Source organism: Panthera leo, chromosome B4, assembly GCF_018350215.1.
Source record: "Panthera leo isolate Ple1 chromosome B4, P.leo_Ple1_pat1.1, whole genome shotgun sequence".
NCBI classification, from domain to species: domain Eukaryota; kingdom Metazoa; phylum Chordata; class Mammalia; order Carnivora; family Felidae; genus Panthera; species Panthera leo.
The window spans coordinates 105,319,832-105,339,472 of NC_056685.1; the positions used below are offsets into that span (position 1 = coordinate 105,319,832).

Below are 19,641 nucleotides of genomic sequence, written 5' to 3' on the forward strand. Positions count from 1 at the left end.
TGGGGGAGAAACACAGGCATGGAGCTCTCATAATCATGTACTTCAAGGCTGTAGGAAGGAAGGGCAGCTTGAAGTCATCAAGGCAGGGACAGAGCCTGAAAGGTACAGAGAGAGAAAAGAGCTCATGCAAAGAGGAAAGAAAAGGAAAGATAGGAGGCAGGGCACCAGATGTCACCCCACACAGTGGTACTGACATGATCTCATTTACTCTTCCTGATAACACAGCAAGGATATTCCTGTTTGTGAAGTGAGGAAACTGTGGCTGAAAATCAAAGAATCATGAAAGTAACCCGAGTGGCCTTGCTCCAGAGGTTCCCGTACTGGCTGCAGTGCCTCACATAACAAAGATGGTCAGTCAGTATTTTTGCAGTAAAAGGATGACTGCTGAAGGACGGATTGGCCTTTAGTTAGTTTTGCTCTTTCCTTTTCTCATCTCTGCTTCCATTTTTTGCATGGGAATAGAGTCCACTTTGCTTTAAATTGTAACTAGGTGATGCTTTGTTAAGAAAAAGGTACAGTTAAGTTCTGCCTCTGTTCATTGGGGCTGCTGTAACAGCACAACATAAATTGGGTGGTTTATGAACAAGAGAAATTTGTTTCTCACAGTTCTGGAGGCTGCAAGTCCAAGATCATGGTGTATGCAGGTTCAGTGTCTGGGGAGGCCTACTTCCTCAGTGACAGCCTTCTCACTGTGCCCTCACATGATGGAAGGGGCAAGGTAACTCTCCGGGGTCTCTTTTATGAAGAGACTAGTCCCATTCATGAAGGCTCCAGGATTTCAATATATCAACTTGTGGGTGGAGAGAGTAAAGGTACAAACACTCAGACCACGGCAACAATTTATATATGCATATTATTTTGAATCTGTCTTTGTATGGGACTCAAGAAGCCACAAAAGCAAGGTGATAAGAACTGAGTTAAGCTTTAGATTAGGGATAGGGGGGTATAATGGATTTTGGAATGTGGCTCTCTCAGCCCCTCTGTTAATTGCTCCTTCAACATGGTCTACCTTTTGCTAGCTTCTCTGTTCCTCAATTTCTTAATCTAGAGATGATTGCTACTGCCTCAGCTTGTGAGGATTTGTTGACAATTCTGTAAAATAACTAGCCTGTCATATGTGCTCAGTTGTCACAATGACCATTTATTATTTTAAAATGGAATAGGACCCATACCGATACCTTGGAGAATGAATGAATCCTATAGAAAAAAATTTGGATAAGGTATATAAAAAAGAGACAGAGATCAGGGGGAAAGGGGACAATAAAAATCTAGATACGAAGAAAAAGAGGACTCTGTATCCATCAACATGAAGACAGAAAGAACAGAAAAGACATAATTGCTTGCAAGAAGAATGAGTATTATAGGTAACAAGTAATTGGGAACAGAGTGAGAGAACGAGCAAGGAAGGCAGAGAAGGAAAAAGAGAGATACTGGTTTTCCAGCCTTAGCTATTTGGATTTGGTGATGGAATGCACTTTGAGATTCTTGTTTATGTTCTGCCTTTCACTTAATTGAAGACAGTTGTTCCCGAAGTTTGCTACCCTGCCATTAACTCTTCTGTGCCTCAGTGACACGTCTGTGAAGGAACCCCTCAGAAGAGTCCATTGAGATGGTGTTGGAGGGCAATGAGGAGACTCAGAGCTCTTCCTAGGAAAAGGGTATAAGCATTTGGCTCTGGGAGCCACCCCTCTCCATACTCATTGCCATCGTAAGTTAGTCTCAGAGGCACACTCCCTTCCTTACTGACTTCCCCTGTGTTTGAGACCTTATGTCTACCTCATTTCTTTCCTTACAACTCCCTTGTCTAGCAAATGACACTACTCACCTGTATACTTTGATTAGGTCACACTCTTCATCTAGTTATATCTTTCCCTTCGTCTTTAGGTGGTAAAATTCCTCAGATTGTTTAAAGCCCAGTGTGAGCTTGTTTTCCTTCATACAGTGCATTGGTTTATATTAAATATATATATATATTCTTTACACTTATAGTGGGTTGTGAGGTTTCTCCCTCCCTGTCCCTCCTCCCACTCCTTCTTTCTCTGACATCTTTTTACTTTCTCCCCAGTCTCCCTTCTTCTCTTCCTCGCCTCCTTCTACTTCTCACTCTTTATCTGACAGTCTTCATAACTTCCTCAATATTTCTCTGGCATTTCATAACCCTTCTGGAAAGAGGCAGGGGAGAAATAAATGTAATAAAGCATCCCGAGCCTTCCTGACCTCCTTTCTACTTGAACACAGAGCCTTGGCCTGCTGTTCCTCTAATCTCCTTTGCACCAGACACCTTCCTTGCCACCTGTCCAATTCAGGGCAAATTTTTGGTCTCGTGTTCATACAGGGACAAATAGGGGACCTCCCAACCTCAAAGTGACCACTCCAGATTGATCTCCTGGGTATCCCTTTCCTCACTCAGCTGGTCCACCTGTTTTCTCGGCCAGTAACCACCACACATTTATCACGTTGGGTTTGTCTCAATAAACCAGAGCTGTTATTAAATCAGGCTTCCAAGAGCGCAAAAACACAAAGCAACAAAACTAATAGACGGGAAGGGGAGAGAGACTGGTTTTAAAGATTAAGAGCAGGGACACTTGGCTGGCTTAGTTGATAGAGCATGTGACTGTCTTGATCTCGGGGTCATGAGTTCAAGCCTCACATTGGGCATAGAGATTACTTAAAAAAAAAAAAAAAAAAGTAAGAGCATACCTGAAATGCAAGGGATGCTCAGAAAGAGACACTCAGCAACCCTTCCTTCAGAGAAGCAAAAGGGAAGGTTCCCTTCCATATTTTTAATCCTTCCAAGTCTAATTAGCATACATTAAAACCTCTCGTTAGCAGCATCTTCTTTGGACAGCCAGTCTAACTCCTGAGCATCGCATTACCCTCTACGCTATCTTATCAGGTGTTTGTTACTCACCTTCCTGAATAGAAACATTTCAGGCTTGCTACAGTTCCACTTTACCTGCCTGGCTTGTTGCCATAAGATATCAACAAAAGCAGCCCAAATATATCTACCATCTTCCAGGGTTTTCCCCTGCTTCAATCTGCTGAATCTTTAAAAAAAAGATTAGATGCTTCTGGATATTGGTAATGTTCTTTTTCATGATCTGGCTAATAATTATATGACCATAGCCACTTTGTGAAAATTCCAAGTGATACCCTTACTTGTCCCCTTTGTGTATATTCAACTTTGATTATAAGTTGAACAAAAACCAAGTGTTTACACCATCCAGATACAATGCACTTAGCTTGTGATACCTTACATCTCCTCAAATTTACATCTCTTTTGCACTTAAAATATCTCCATAATCTCCTCTTTCCTCTACTAAATTGGAACTGTTTCAAGGATAAATGTTGCATTTATCTTCCCCCTTCTCCACTGCCAGTATCACCATATCTTATGTGTATTAGGCACAATATATGTTTCTTGGATACATTAACCCATTGTTTCTTCTTCTTTTCCCAGACTACTGAATTTATTCCAAAGTACAACGGGGTATAATAGATTTTAGTCAAATTGCATTAGTTTGAACTGTTGTGGAATTAGTATATCTTTGAAGGTATAATTGATGTCTGGGTTATTTGCCATTTTCTAAGAGAAATTCGGAGATCTAAAACCAGGGCTGCCATGTTGCTTATATTCATAGAGACCTCACTGTGAATAGCAACCTTGGAAATTTTGCAGTACACAGCGTGTATGGCCATTTAGTGCAGCCCTGCCTAAAATCACTCTTAAGGTGAGAGGATATGAATAGACAAGTGCCTGGTGACCTATGCTGGCCGGACTGTAGCTTACATTTGCAGATGACAAAAAGTAGCCACATAGGGACATAGGTAATTCATTCCTGTTATTGAATGTGTATTTATTAAATCCCCACAGTGTGCCAGGAAGTAAGAGAGTTAGTCACTCTGATATCTGGAGAAAGAACTCTCTAGGTGGAGGGAATGGCAAATAAAGACTCTGAAGCAGGAGTCTTTGTTTCTTCAATGTGTTAGACAAACAGCAAGAGGCCAGTGTACGTTGAATAAGTGACCAAGAGGGAGAGTAGAAGGAGACAAAGGAGATGAGGTCAGAGAATGGGTGGAGGAACTCCCTCCTGACTATATCAGGCAGTGTAGTCCAAGATAAGGGACATTACGTTTCCCTAAGTCACCTGTAGAATGATGGTCTTTGACTCCCGTTTTAATAGGATCATTCTGACTGCTGTGTACCCTTTAGGATCAAGGGCAGCAGTATGGAGACTGGTCAGGAGGTAATTGCTGCAATCCAGAGTGACATGATGGCTTGAGACAAGGTGGTAGTGCTAGAAGTCAGACAATTCTGGATCTATTTAGATAACTAATGTCCTCTGCCAAGGGGAACTATTTAATGAGAATGTTAAGTTCACGGTGTTATTTTATAAATAAGATTTTCATTTGCCTTTGAACATTTTTTAAAGCTACATACGAATGATTTTTCCCAAAGAGAATTATATTAGCATGACACCTATTACAGATTGTTTTAGCTCTTTAATTTAGTTACATTGATCAGAAGAGTGACTTTTTCATATATTTTAGTAAAAAATGCCAATCCCAACTAATCTAGGGAGTTTATTTGCAGAATTTTTACAAAGCAGTATTTGAGCCTTAGGCTTAAGGCCAACTTATATTGTGGATTTCTACCTTTCAGGCAGTTTTCTAAAGCCAGGAATTAATGAAGGCTTGATCTTCACCAGTTTGTCTTATTGAAACATTGATAAAAATCTACCAAGTTGTTTAAAGGGGTCAGTTAGAGAATTATCCAGAAAGGAAATGGTATAACTGTAATGCAGAAGCACTTGAATCTAGAACTGTCAACTGCTTTTTCCCTCTGCCTTTTTTAGCCTCTGGGGAGACTTCAACTTTTTGTATCTGGACCTCTAGAGAATGCTTTCTCTTTAAATATCCTTTTCTGTATTTCCCTACTCAGATTACTTTCTTTCATTGTAATTTCTCATCTTGTTTTTGCCTTTGTTATTCCTTTGATTGAAGACAATTAAATATGATGATGATAATTAACTTGGGTAAGACAAATTATAAACCAAAGAAATAATGATAAAGCATGGTAGTACAATACATACATAAGAACAAAATATATTTTACTTAAGATTTTCATAGTGTATTTGAAATTCAGCTCAATTATCAAACACAAAGGATGTGTTTGTTTACTATATGTAAAAGAGAAGTGATTTCTCATAACTATTCTACATATGAAGGATAAAATTCTTAAATCTCCTTATTTTAAGAGTTTGAAAGAGTTTGTAAACTTGTATTTACTGCATATATCTTATTGATATAGATGTATCTTTCTATCCACACGTGTATGTGTAACCTGGCCATTATTTTTTGTAATATAGGGAAGAATACAGGTAGTTGATCGACCAAAAAAACCTCAATCTAACTGGTGACTAATCCAGACAGAGCATCTAGATTATGGTGCAAAATGTTTATTTTGTTGTTCCTATCAGACACTGGTTCTCAAACTATGGACAGTGGAATAGCAGCATCAATAGGTACTAGTAAAAAATTAAAGTCATATTTATTACTCCCTTGTTGAATGAATTTGTTAGAGGAATGAATATACAATGGGGAAAAGTCTCTTCAACAAATGGCATTGGGAAAACTGGACGGCTACATGCAAAAGAATGAAACTGGACCACTTTCGTTCACCATACACAAAAATAAACTCAAAGTGGTAAAAGATCTAAGACCTTCAAGTAAAAGACCTGAAACCATCAAAATCCTAGAAAAGCCCATGGGCAGTTATTTCTCTGACATCAGTGATTCAGAGAACACTCTAGAAAAGACAGTGTTTTTCTAGATATGTCTCCTGAGGCAAGGGAAATAAAAGTGAAAATAAGCTATTGGAACTACATCAAAATAAAAAACTTATGCACAGCAAAGGAAACAGTCAACAAAACCAAAAGGCAACCTACTGAACATGAGAAGATATTTGCAAATGACATATTCAATAAAGGGTTAGTGTCCAAAATATATAAAAAATTGATACAACTCAAAGGCCAAAAACCAAATAGTCCAATTAAAAATGGGCAGAAGACATGAATAGACATTTCTCCAAGGAAGATATCCAGATGTCCAAGAAACAAACGAAAAGATGCTCAACATAACTTATTATCATGGAAATGAAAATCAAAACTTCAATGGGATACCACCTCACACCTTAGAATGGCTAAAATCAACAACCCAAGAGACAACAGGTGTTGGCAAGTGTCTGGTGGGAACAATAATATATAAAGCTGCTGGAAGAGTGAGTTGAGGCCAAGTCTTCCAGAAGGAGTAAGAGCAAATTTTGTTCCTCATTATTCCCCCAATGACTTATCAGTATAGGCTTTTTGGATAGTTATTAAAAAGAAAGCTAGGGGCACCTGGGTGGCTCAGTCAGCTAAGTGGCTGACTCTTGATTTCAGCTTGATCTCATGGTTCGTGGGATCGAGTCTCTTTCTGCCCATCCCTGTTCACACACTCTTTCTCTCAAAATTAAATAAATAAACTTTAACATTTTAAAAAAGAAGAAGAAGAAACCTAGTGTGTCTTTATTTCCCTATTTATGTTGGTTCTCTGTATTTAAAATGCTTATTGCTCTTTTCCCCATCAATTTTGGGCTATATTTCAAACAAACAAACAATCATTGTATAAGATAACAGAATAATAATTCACTTTCAACCTCAATTCTCATTTTCAAGTTCAGTTTAAAAACAGACACCAAATGGTCCACACTGCATAATATTTTATGCCTTTATCATAGCAGAACACTAATGCTGGGATATTGAGATATATGGTCCGTCGAGAACAGAAAGGGGGGAATTATGCAAATATCTAATATGCTGCGGTATTGTTTTTCTGAATGTTAATATGATGAATGAATTCTGCTGTTAAAAATGATCATATGGGGATTTTTTTCTGTTACTGTTTAGTAAAAATTACACGTTTCATGTGGTTTGGGGACCTTGCAAAGTGTGTAAATTGCATTTTGCATGGCAAAGCTGACATAAAGGAAAAGAAACGTTTTTTTTTTTTTTTTAATTTTTTTTTAAATGTTTATTTATTTCTGAGACAGGGAGAGACAGAGCATGAGTGAGGGAGGGGCAGAGAGAGAGGGAGACACAGAATCAGAAGCAGGCTCCAGGCTCTGAGCTGTCAGCACAGAGCCCGACGTGGGGCTCGAACTCACAAACCATGAGATCGTGACCTGAGCCGAAGTCGGTCTCTCAACCGACTGAGCCACCCAGGCGCCCCAGAAATGTTTTAAAATTATGATAAAAATTGTGTATTTAATTTTATACAGCTAGTTAATGTTGTTATCCTTTTTTGTTGTTGTTGAACATTAAAGATATGTTTGGCTCTCTCCCTCTCGAACTTTTCTTTTTCCTTCCCCTCCCCCATGGTCTTCTGTTCAGTTTCTCAGGATCCACATAAAACTGAGAACAAACTGAGGGTTGATGGGGGGTAGGAGGGAGGGGAGGGTGGGTGATGGGTATTGAGGAGGGCACCTGTTAGGATGAGCACTGGGTGTTGTATGAAAACCAATTTGACAATAAATTTCATATTAAAAAATAAAAATAAAAAAATAAAACTGTGAAAAAAAGAAAGAAAGAAAGAAAGAAAGAAAGAAAGAAAGAAAAAAAAAGAAATAGAGATAGATGTGTTTGGCACTGACAGAGCTTGAAAGGCTTTGCCCTTGGGGCTTTGCATATAAACTGACCTCTTAAACCACCAGTATCATTATCTGCATCACATAAGCTTCTTGCCATTGTCCTCTGTTTCTGTGTGGATAGTGTAGGTATCATGCCCCTCTTTTCTCTCTTTTTCTCTTTGGTTTCCTTTATATAGTTTTTTCTTTTCGGACCAGAGCTAGTGTATCTTATCTTCTTTACCCTCTATAGTCTGGAGTAATGAATTTTACTAAATAACCTTCATTATTCAGTTAATTGTTGTATTTTCCTAACTATTAATACAGAATACATTTCAGAGTTAATAGCTGTCTGGAAAGGGAAAAGAACAATTAATAAATCCCTACATTATCCTTTGTTTAAATATCACATAGTAATTAACATATTTGTTAATACATTTACTTGGATAAACATTATTTTTTGAAGGCAGGTGGCAATTAATATTATGTGTTAATTTGAAAAGCCTATAATAAGGGGTGCCTGGGTGGCTCAGTTGGTTAAGCATCTGACTCTTGATCTTGCTCAGGTTGTGATCTCAGGGTGTGTAGGATCGGGCCCTGTGTCAGGCTCTGTGCTGACAGCAAGGAGCCTGCTTGGGATTTTCTCTCTGTCCCTCTCTCTCTGCTCCTTCCCACTCATGTTTCTCTTTCTCTCTGTCTTTGTCTCTGTGTCTGTCTCTCTCTCTCTCTCAAATAAATAAATATTTAAAAAAAAACATTAAAAAGGAAAAAGGAAAAAAATACACACCTATAATAAGAGTAACTGAAGAATGGGTTTAGCCTGGTATCCTCTACTAAGACATAAATGATGAGATATTAATTTTTCAGGATGCCATAGAGTATCTTCTTCTTATTTTGCTGTTTTTAAACAGCATATACTTTCAGTTGAACCTCATATCAACACATTTATAGTTAGTATACACCCGAATTTCATAAGTAATGTGTTCTTCTATTTATAAATGTAACTGCAGTTGGCCCTTGAACAGCATGGGGGTTAGGGGCACTGATCACTGCACAGTTGCAAATCTGTGTATAACTCTTGACTCCCCCAAAACTTAACTACTAATAGCCTACTGTTGACTAGAAGCCTTACTGATAACACAGACTGTTAATACCTATTTTGTATGTCATGTATATTATATACTGTATTTTTAGAATAGAGTAAGCTAGAGAAAAAAAGTTGAAATCATAAGGAAGGGAAAATACATTTCTAGTAGTGTACTGTATTTGTCAAAAAACAAAGCAAAAACACAACTACATATAAGTGGACCCATGTAGTTCAAACCTGTGTATTCAAGGGTCAAATGCATTTATAAATCTGTGTCCTTAATAATCTTCTGACCTAACAATTATGTTTATTTTGAGGCATGAGAAAGGCATAGTATTAGGTGACAAACTAAGAGAGTAATGTACAACTTTTAGTAGAAATACCTGAGAGATGTCTAAGTTCTGGTCTTAAAACTTTGTCACTGCATTTTAATAAGTAGGCTTGAAACCATAGGTTTATCTTTACTTACCATTTCTTACCAATTTAAGTTTAGAAATGCTTAAATACAAGCAATATCTGTAGCTTATTATAAATTCTTAAAACAGAAAATGTCCTCTTGTATCTTAGGACCAGTCCTTTTGGTTAGAAGACTGTTACGCATTGCTTTGGTTTTCTTTTGAAAGGGCCAAACTTTGTCAGATAGGGCCAAACTTCATTACTTGTGCTGTTAATATATCTCTAGCTATAAAGCAAAAAATCAAAAAGTCAGCCTATTCTCTCTGCTTGCCTATTTACATCCTTAAAATTGGACCCAATTCTTCTTTTTTTTTTTTTTTTTTGTCCTTAGAATATGTTTCTGGGATAGTACCCTATATCAATTCTTGAGGTATAGTTTCAAAGAATAGTATGGCTCTATCTGCAATAATTCTAACCTTGCAAAGCAAACCTGAAAGGAATCTCAAAAATGTGAACTTGTTAATATTTGTTCCATGTTTAGTAATCAATCTAATTAAGAGTGAGTAAATGCTAAATGGACTTTTGTATGTTCCTTCAATAATTGTAGTGCTGCTTGAATATAAGAAATGAATATATCTCAATATAGATAGCCTTGTTTGCACATATGCATAAGAGACAGTAGCTGTTTTAAAGGACTAATAATTAAAATAAATGTAATTCTTTTTTGTAATATATCTTTAAATGTATTCATTTTATTTCTTGGTTCGATAGTCTATACAGGATTTTTTTTTTTAAGGACAAGAAAAGACCCAACTCTATTAATGTACCAGACAGGTGCATTGGGATGTCCTGCAATGAAGGGAAAGGCATATAAAATATAACCAAGTGAAGAGCTATAGATGTACAGCATACATAAACCTTAGCTTCAAATCATGTTTACCGCTATTTTTATATTTTCCTCCATAGCAGCTTTAATGGCTTCACAGGATTAGATTTGTATTTTCCAAGTTGAAGCTCACTTGCTTTTATACTTTACAGGTCAGTTTCTTCTGGAAGAAGCTCGCCTCATAGAAGCAGCTGAGATGGCAAAAAAAGCAGCTGAATTGGACAGCACAGAGTTCGATGTGGTCTTCAGTGCTGCCCACATGCTCAGGTTTGTTTTGCTACTATACCTTAGAAGACCAACTTTGTAGCTTTGGGAAGGCAATTAGGTATACTGATTCACCTGTCATACCGCCTTATTCCACATTCTTGAAGTGAATTGTGCTTTTTACCGTGCTAAAATCAGTCAGGTGTATTGTATTCATTAAAGTCCATGTGCACAGTATATGTAGGGCATATAAGCATTCAGAACTCTGAAAAATATTGAGACCCCTTTTCCCATGAAAAGGGAAATTCACGTTCCCTTGTGATTCCCTTCACACTCCCTTCCACATTCCCATGAATGTGGCATGTGAATTTATTTTATTATGTTTGGTGGTGGAGAGGATTGTCAAATACAAATATACCTAAGGCTTATCAAAGTCTCAAAATGGCCCTGAAACAATATATCTTTGTAGACCTTTTAATACTTCTATTTTCAGAAAGATATCATAAAGGATAATTATAATATTAGCAAAGCAATTAAAAGGCAGATCAATAATTTTTGTTGTGAATATAAAAAGAATGTTTAATGCATCCATAAGTGGTGTTTTAGGTTAAAGGAGTATGTTTTTAAGAAACTCAAATGATTTGAGTTTTTAAAAATTTTTTTTAAAAGCAGTTTTTTTTAAAAAGCAGTATTTGTTCTATTAGCAATATGAATAACCCTTCTCCCACAATCTTACCTGAATTTCACTTAATTAAATCTCTATCTAAATGCTTCATTAGCTGACATTCACACTATGGGCTCTGTGCTTGGTTCTAAGGATAGGTTTATAATCATGTAGATTACTCTCTTAAAAGGGAAGAAAAATACCAAAGGAATTCCTTCACATTTGGATGGCTTTAAAACATGGAATTTCAAGAAAAGTAGTTTTGCTTAGTTTTTATTTTGAGATCATTATAGATTTATATACAGTTGTAAGAAATAATATAGAGATCCCCTGTACCATTTATCCAGTTTCCCCAATGGTAATATCATAAAATGATAGTATAATATCAAATGCAGGAAATTGACACTGATACACTCCACTGATCTCACTGAGTTTCTCTAGTTATACTTGTATCCCTGTGTGTGTGTGTGTGTGTGTGTGTGTGTGTGTGTGTGTGTGTTTATTTCTGTGCCTTTTTTTATCACACGTGTACAGGTTTGTGTATCCATCATCATAGTCAAAGTACAGACTATTTCCAATACCTCAAGTATCCCTTGCATTGTCCTTTGAGAACCACTTGGCTTCCTACTTAGCTTTTTATAAGTTTTAAATAAATTCAAAGTCTGAGAGTAAAGAGTGTACTGTGAGGTCTCAGTTGAATGTACTCACTCCACATTTAACATTTAGCATTCCTAAAGCTGGTATCTACAAAGAGAAACCAGTATTCAATCAACTATTGGTATCTTTATAAAATAAACTATAGCCAATCTGCAAGAACCTTCAATGCAAAGATAATCTTTAAAGGACACTTCCATTTGCATGACAAGCTTAGGGCTGTTATAGGGAAGGAACTTGTTCTTCATGAATAAAACACCATGCTTTTAGTCACAATAAACCATTTGCAAGGATGGATATGCACAACTTTCTACAGGCTAATTCATCTTAATCATAATAGATACTTTCATCAGTAAGGCATTTTGCTACATATTAAGTCAGTACCTGAAATTCAAAGTCTACCAATTGAAACCCATTATAAGAACATTACAAAAATAACGTCCTTGTTAAATATATCACTCATAACTTTTCCTTAGTTACCATAGTGCCAGAAACCAGTGGAAAATTTTTGTTATACCTTGGTGATGTAGAAATCTTTAGGATTTATTTTTCAGAACCTTCCTTCTAGCTTTCTGCAGTCTGCATTTCTCATTAAGTTGCAGTCAACACCTTCCTAATATTGATTGCAATTATGGACACAGCAACCTGGCTATAGCCTACCCAAATTGGTGGCAGTCCCCATGAATGTTTTTACTCCATTTTTCTGTTTTTCCCCTTTATCAAATTCAACTTTTTCTTGAGTACTTACTGTGCAAACTGAATAGCAGCCTTTTCCCTTATTAATCAAGAGCACTTAGGACTTTGCTGAAAGGAGTGAGAAAGGCTACTGGTTTTGCCTTGAGCAGCATTATCAAAATCCTTAGCTATCAGGATCTTGCTTATTTAATGTTACATGTGACATTTCCTCTGGTAATGCCAAATTATTGTATATTGAGTTTGGTATTAATTCTCGCCTCAGAGCTCTGTTGCTTTGCTAGGTACTTAGGAGACAAAATTGGCAGGGTTTGGTGAAGGAAAAGAGTATAAGGTAGGGTATGAGGGAAAGAGCTGATGTCTCCCTGGTTTGTCTTGGTTGACTGGATTAATGGCTACTGTCCTATCCAAAATCAGCAATTTAGGAAATGTTGTAGTTCAAGGAATGGTTTGAACACATTAATTTAACTTACCTTTCCTTGGCTAATTCCAGTGAAATTGCCCAAAGAGTCTATTAATGAGGAAAAAATGGCTTATCACAAATCCCCCCCCAAAAAAAGTTATTCCACCTGGATGAGACTAGATTGGGAGAGGGAACGTCCTGGGGCTAACCATCAAGGGACAAATCTTCATCTTATTGGGACCTTCCAGAGGCTTGAAATTTGAGAAATTTCAAACAGACCCATTTCAACTCTCAGTAGTGGATAGTGATCTGTCTGTGTAGAATTAGCACATAGAAAGTTTGAAATATAGGATTTCAAATTATCAGTTCAGATAAGAATGACAAATCAGATGTATCCAAGTGAAGAGCCCTCATGAAAGCAGTGAGATTTACATTAAACCCAAGAGCCACTTAGGCTATCTATAAATTCCTGCTATTTAGGTGATTCACAAGAACATTATGTGGTATGAAAGAATTAATGCTGTTTACCAAATGTGTAGGCCTTCCACCTTCAATAAACGTAAAAGGATTATACTTTTCTGCTTCTTCCAAGTTGAAGACCTTTATGGATCTTATTTGGGTTGTTGAATGTGTGTGGATATGAATATGTCACTTTTGAGCCAAAGCTGTAAGAGTCCAGGCCCTTCACTTTTCTGACTTGGAAATTGTGGAAATTGATCCTGAAATGACCAGAGGCGGACAGACCTCCCTACTCACGTGCACTGAATGAGTGAGTGAGAAATAAACTTTGTTGTCTTACTTCACTGAGATTTAAGGTGTGTTTATATTACCACAGTGTCACCTAACCTAGCCTAACCGACACAGAAAATATCTTTGAAAATGAAATAGGTGGTTTGAAAGAGGAACAGTGTGACATTAGAAAAGATTACTGAGAGATTAATAGGATCTCTGAGGTTATAACTGCAGTGGAGGTAATGGATAATTGTTAGACTGATAATTTATTTTATTATTATATTCTAAGTGTTTTTTTATTTTTGAGAGAGAATGAGAGAATGAGAGTGCACAGGAATGTGAGGAGGGGAGGAGCAAGAGAGAGAGGCAGAGAGAGAGAATCCCAAGCAGGCTGCATACTACATACTGCATAACAGCAAATAGCCTGATGCAGGGCTTGAACTCACTAATTGTAAGATCATGACCTGATCTGGGATCAGGAGTCAGATGCTCAGCCAACTGAGCCACCCCAGCATCTGATAGACTGATAATTTAAATAGAAGTTACAGGTATCTTTTCAGAACTTAAATCATAAGTACTAAAGACATCAAAATGGTGACTGAAAGGATAAAAGATTGGAGGGTGGATTGAGAACATTATATACATAATCATAATTACACATATGTTAGTATAATTATATGTAGGGTACAGGTATGTATATATACCATATATAGTGTATATGTGGCATGTATATAGATGTGATACATAGTCTTATTTGTGTATATATAAAGATGATGTATAGTTATATGCCATATATGTGTGTGTGTGTGGTCATATTTAGCATTTATACATATATGCAGTTTTATTTGGTTTTGTGTGTATAAATGTTAACATAAATAGAAAATTTCTGAAGGCGAGCATAGAACACATTAGGCATTATCAACAAACAGAAAATTTCCAAGCTAGGATGAAGGCCTCTGTCATCGTATTGAAAGCAAAACTGCCGAAAATAGACCTCCTCCTAAGCTTGTCTTCATGTCTGGGTCACACTTTTTAGTTGCATACTGAAGAATTCTCTCTTGCCAGTTTAAGCAGAAGCAGAATTTATTAGGAGAGTATTCTGTAGCCCACAGGCTCTCTCTTGGGCTTGAGATCACTCTACACAGTCAGAAGTAATGCCCAACCAACTAGCTTTCTCTGGGACTCAGCAACTTTTGCAGTCCCAAACTCCACCACCATCACCCACAAGGAACCAAGCAGAGCAAGCCCCACGTTCATTAGATGGTCCTCCTGGGTGCAGCCGCCACCCCGTTAGGCTTATTGCTGACCTTGTTTCTCTTGCAGCTGCATCTGATTGGTGAAACCTGAGTCATGGGTTGGACTCTTGGCTACTAGAGAGTTGGAAGACGAGGCAGTTGGCTTCTGCCTTCTTGGGAAGGTGGGGTCCACATCGTGGCTGATTACCAAATACATTTATAGGGAGGGTGATCACAGATGTCGAGTGGCCTCACATAATGAATATTAACCATATGTGTTGACATTTTTAGTACTTCAAATAAAATGGGAAAAGTACTGGATGCTTCCAGATGAGAGCATTATTAAAAAGGAGATTGGTTATCATCAAAGGAAAATAATCAGAGGAATTTAAAATGCTAGAACTCAGTAGAGTTATATCTAGAGAGTTGTAAGAAGAAAGTATTGAATCAGTTATTGTATTAGGAGCATTTTGTATGAATGAATTTACTCAGTGTTCTCCTAGAACTAAAAGCTAGAGATGGCACAAAGATACTTGGGAGATACTGGGAGGAAGTCCAGAGGCACTAAAAACAAACTTTACCTGATTCACAGCATTCATGGACTCTGGTGGAATTTTTTTGTTTTTTCATCCACTTAACAGGGTAAGGGAAGAACAAAGGTAGCATTTATTTAAGTATGTTCTGTCTGCCTGGTGCTGTATTTTGTGTTTTATATCTGTCACTCTCTTAGTTATAATTGCACATATGTGAAGTAGACAACAATATTCCCATTTGACTTACGAAGATACTGAGGCTTTAAAAGAGCCCATATCTCCCACAGTTGGTAAAGTAAAGCTGGGATTTAAATTTAGTGTATTCTGGCCAAGTATAACTGTTTTTACTGTGTCAGGTTAGCTCCCTTATGTCTTTATGACTGGGTGACTATGTAGAGGCTGCGATTCTTGAATTTATTGTTGGAGAAAGGATTTATAGAGTAACAGGTTATCGAATGTGCAAGTCCTAAACAGTAAGACCCTTCCAATATTATTAAATTATCTCTTTATGATAAATTTTAGAAAAGTAGAGTTATAGTCATAGGAGGGAGAACTCCACCTTTGTACTCTCAAAGAGATACTAACTTTTTAGACTGGTACAGTGTCTGACAAAGGACACACTTAAAGCTGCACGAAGTGTGAACTTCTCTTTTTTCCAGGACTAAGGGCCAGGTTGTCGCTGCTCCCTAAGGTAGTAAGGGCCTGCACTGTACTAGCTGGTTCCCATTGCTTCCCTGATTTCTAACGAGCAGAAGGCGTGTTTGAAAAAGAATAGTTGTCTTTAAATTTCTGTACTGGACACAATCTTATATAATTAAATATGTTAAAATTAGAGACTTTAAGTATACTAATTTCTTTATAAATTCCACTAGAAGTGACATAAAATTGAAAAAAAATGTTTATTAATTTATCTTGAGAGAGAAAGAGAGTATGATCAGGGCAAGGGCAGAGCGGGGGAGAGAGAGAATCTCAGGAAGGCTCTATGCTATCAGCACAGTGCTAGACACGGGGCTCAATCCCACCAACTGTGCTATCAGGACCTGAGCTGAAATCAAGAGCCAGCCACTCAACTGACTGAACCATCTAGGCACCCTTAAAGTGAAATTCTTAAGAAAGAAAGGAACCGAATCAAATTGTTTCTCAAAGTGGATTGGAAATGTGCACACACACACACACACACACACACACACACACACACACACACACATTGGAGATATATTTTTTTCAAAGCTCTCTTAGGCCTTTCGTCTTTAATACTTCCAAAATTACCAAAGACCCCTTGAAAAGTCATTGGATTCTTCAATTATAAATTGTACTTTACTGCCAACTTTTGATCCAGAGGGGGTTTATTTCAACTAGGTTGTAATGGGTTGTAAGGTCTTTAAAGCAAAGGGCAGTGGCAGATGAGGTTGAAGGTTGCATCTTCCAACCGAGTGCCTCTCCAACATGAATGTGCATGTGAATCACCTGGGGATCTTGTTAAAATGCACGTTCTGATTTAGTATGTTTGGATGGTGCCTGAGGTTTTACACTTCTAACAAGTCCTAGGTGATACTTAACGATATTGGTTCTCAGATGACCCCTGCAAGCAAGTTCTATCTTGCCTGTCTTCTTTCCACCCCTCCCAACTCCTTCTCCCCACCCAAGCTTTATGAATTGAACATAAGTAGTTATTTACTATATATGCATATTATAACTGACATTGCCAATAAACATTTCCTCCCTTTTAATATCTCCAGTACATTTTGTTATATAATGTTTTCAGACATAGGCTTAACCTGTCCTTCGCAGCCCTGAAAGATCTGAGGTCATGAAAGAATAAACTCAGACTCTCAAGGGGCATCAAGAAGTTTCTAATTCAGGAATCTTTTGTGAAATTACACCATCAGCCTTGCCTTTTCCTTGATTATTGCTACATGTCAGCTTTACCTCACCATCTTTTATGTTTAGAACCAAGATGGATGTCAACAGATCATGTAGCCTATTTTTGATGTCTTGACAGAGAACTTTTCATTTAAGGTGATTTGATGGTTATAAGCAATATCTTCCAGGAGTTCTATTAGAAGGATCTTTTCTGCTTCATTGTTTGTATATATGTGTGGCTCTGGTTTTGCCCTTTTAAGATTTTCCACACACTTTTATGTCTTTGTTTACTTCAGTTCTACTTCTATTCCTATTATACAACTTATCAATTTCAATTAAAATTTAGTGCTGCTTTGAGTAACTTAAGTCACACTTCAGTTTATCTGTTGGCAAGAACCCAGGAAAACTCAGCTACTGTTTCATTTTACTTTGATGATGTGAGAACAAACAGTTCTCTAGTTTAGAAGGAGAAAGAGTGAGGGGCCTGGGTAGCTTAGTCAGTTAAGGGCCCGACTCTTGGTTTTGGCTCAGGTCATGATCTCATGGTTTGTGGTTTTGAGCCTGCCATCGGACTCTGTGCTGACAGTGTGAAGCTTGCTTGGGATTTCTCTCTCTCTCTTCTCTCTCTCTCTCTCTCTCTCACCCTCTGCCCCTCCCTGGCTTTCTCTCTCTCTCAAAAAATAAATAAAAATAGGGGCGCCTGGGTGGCTCAGTCGGTTAAGTGTTCGACTTCGGCTCAGGCCATGATCTCACGGTCCGTGAGTTCGAGCCCCGTGTCGGGCTCTGTGCTTGACCGCTCAGAGCCTGGAGCCTGTTTAAGATTCTGTGTCTCCCTCTTTCTGACCCTCCCCCATTCATGCTCTGTCTCTCTCTGTCTCAAAAATAAATAAACGTTAAAAAAAATTTTTTTTAATTAAAAATAAATAAATAAATAAGTAAAAATAAAGATAAGAAAAGAAGATGGAAGAGATGATTCCTCCTCAAATTATCCTTGAGAATAATCACCAAGACTTTAATAAAATATTATCTTTTGTATGAGTCAAACAGTGGTTATTATCCATGTTAAGTAATTTTTAATTTAAAATTGACAGTGCACAGCTACTAATAATCATAGTCTTCTAAATGTTATTAAGGTTTTTTTTATAATTTAAAGGAAGTAATTTTGAATTTAGCAACCTTTAATTTTATAATTCTCACAGAATACATACAAATGTAGGCAGTTATAAATGATTCTCTTAATCAGATTCCTTTTAAACATTTCACAGAGTATATTAAGTTGTTATTTCATAACGTAATTGACTCCCAAATTTTTTTTATATATCTTTTCTTTTAAGAATATTGGGCCATAGGGGCACCTGGGTGGCTCAGTCATTTGAGCATCTGACTTGATTTCGGCTCAGGTCATGATCTCAGGGTCATGGGATCGAGTCCCGCGTACGGCTCTGTGCTGAACGTGGAACATGCTTAAGTTTCTTTTTCTCTCTTCCTCTCTCTCTCCCCACCCCTACTGCAGCCCCTCTGCCCGGCTTACATGCTCGCTCTCTCTCTCTAAAATAAAAAAAATTAAAAATAATAAAAATAATAATATTGGGCCATAAACCTGTGTTCCAAAAGATACTTTTCTATTATAATACTAGGGAGGGGAGTCAGATACATGAAATATATTTCTATATTGTTTAACAGATACAGGTTTCATAGTCCCATGTACAAAATGGAATTCTTTAGTAATCAAATAATGACATTTGTTTCTGACTTTCATTACTTTTTGTGTTCACTCTGAACCCACCTTTTCACAGATGGCAAAAAAATAAATTTTAAAAGATAGCCCAATCCAGTGAGTTTTTGGGAATTCAAGGTTTACTTCATAGTCCAGTTTACAAATACCATCTAGGCTTTTTTTTTTTTTTTTTTTTTTTTTTTTTACTTCCTTACCTTTCCTGGCCCTGAGGGACCACAGATAATATCGAAGAGGGGAAGGGCTCTACATATATGATTGTCAGGAGTTGGCAATGAGATAGGAGCCTCATCTGAATCTCCAGCTGATAAATCTATTATTGGCATAGATGATAAGGGACATCACTTTTCTTATGTTAATGTTAATTCTTAGGAGTGTCATGTTAGATGGGGGTAGTCACCCACTTGGACCCAGTGTAGCTTCCTGGTATGAATGATTTTTATTACTCCTCATCTCACTTCTGGCTTTATAAAGTCTGTTGTGGTTAAAAACTCAAGGATGTGTACATCTGGCCTGGGAGATTTCTTGGGAGAGCCACTGCTTTTCCTCTTTACCTACCTTCTGAGTCTTCTACTTGGACACGTGGGGAACTTCTGATTGCCCTCCATATGTAGTTGTGACCCTTCTCTAAAAATGGGAGATTGTGGGGGTAGGGAAGTGAATATCCAACACAGTTCTCACTTTTCCTCATTCCCCCTTTCTTCGCCTTTCCCCTGTGTTCCTCCTCTTCCCCTTTCTTGAGGTATATGAAGCAAAACAGAACGGTGCATTTCATTCTGTTCTTACAACTATCATGTGCTGCATTTGGTCTGGTGAAGTTCACTTCTATCAGTATGGAAGACGGAGATGGAAGGAAGTAAACCTATAATTGCAAATGTCCTCCGTATTCTCCC

The 19,641-nt window shown here is 37.4% G+C and overlaps 1 protein-coding gene across 2 annotated transcripts in view; it reads left to right on the forward strand.

The window, feature by feature from the left end:
- TMTC2 (transmembrane O-mannosyltransferase targeting cadherins 2) overlaps positions 1-19,641 on the forward strand; it is a 412,004-nt gene that overhangs the window by 332,417 nt on the left and 59,946 nt on the right. For both annotated transcript variants that reach the window (XM_042947264.1, XM_042947265.1), the window contains exon 10: positions 10,185-10,299. In XM_042947264.1, coding sequence (XP_042803198.1) covers positions 10,185-10,299 — 115 coding nt within the window. The remainder of the gene's footprint in view (positions 1-10,184; positions 10,300-19,641) is intronic.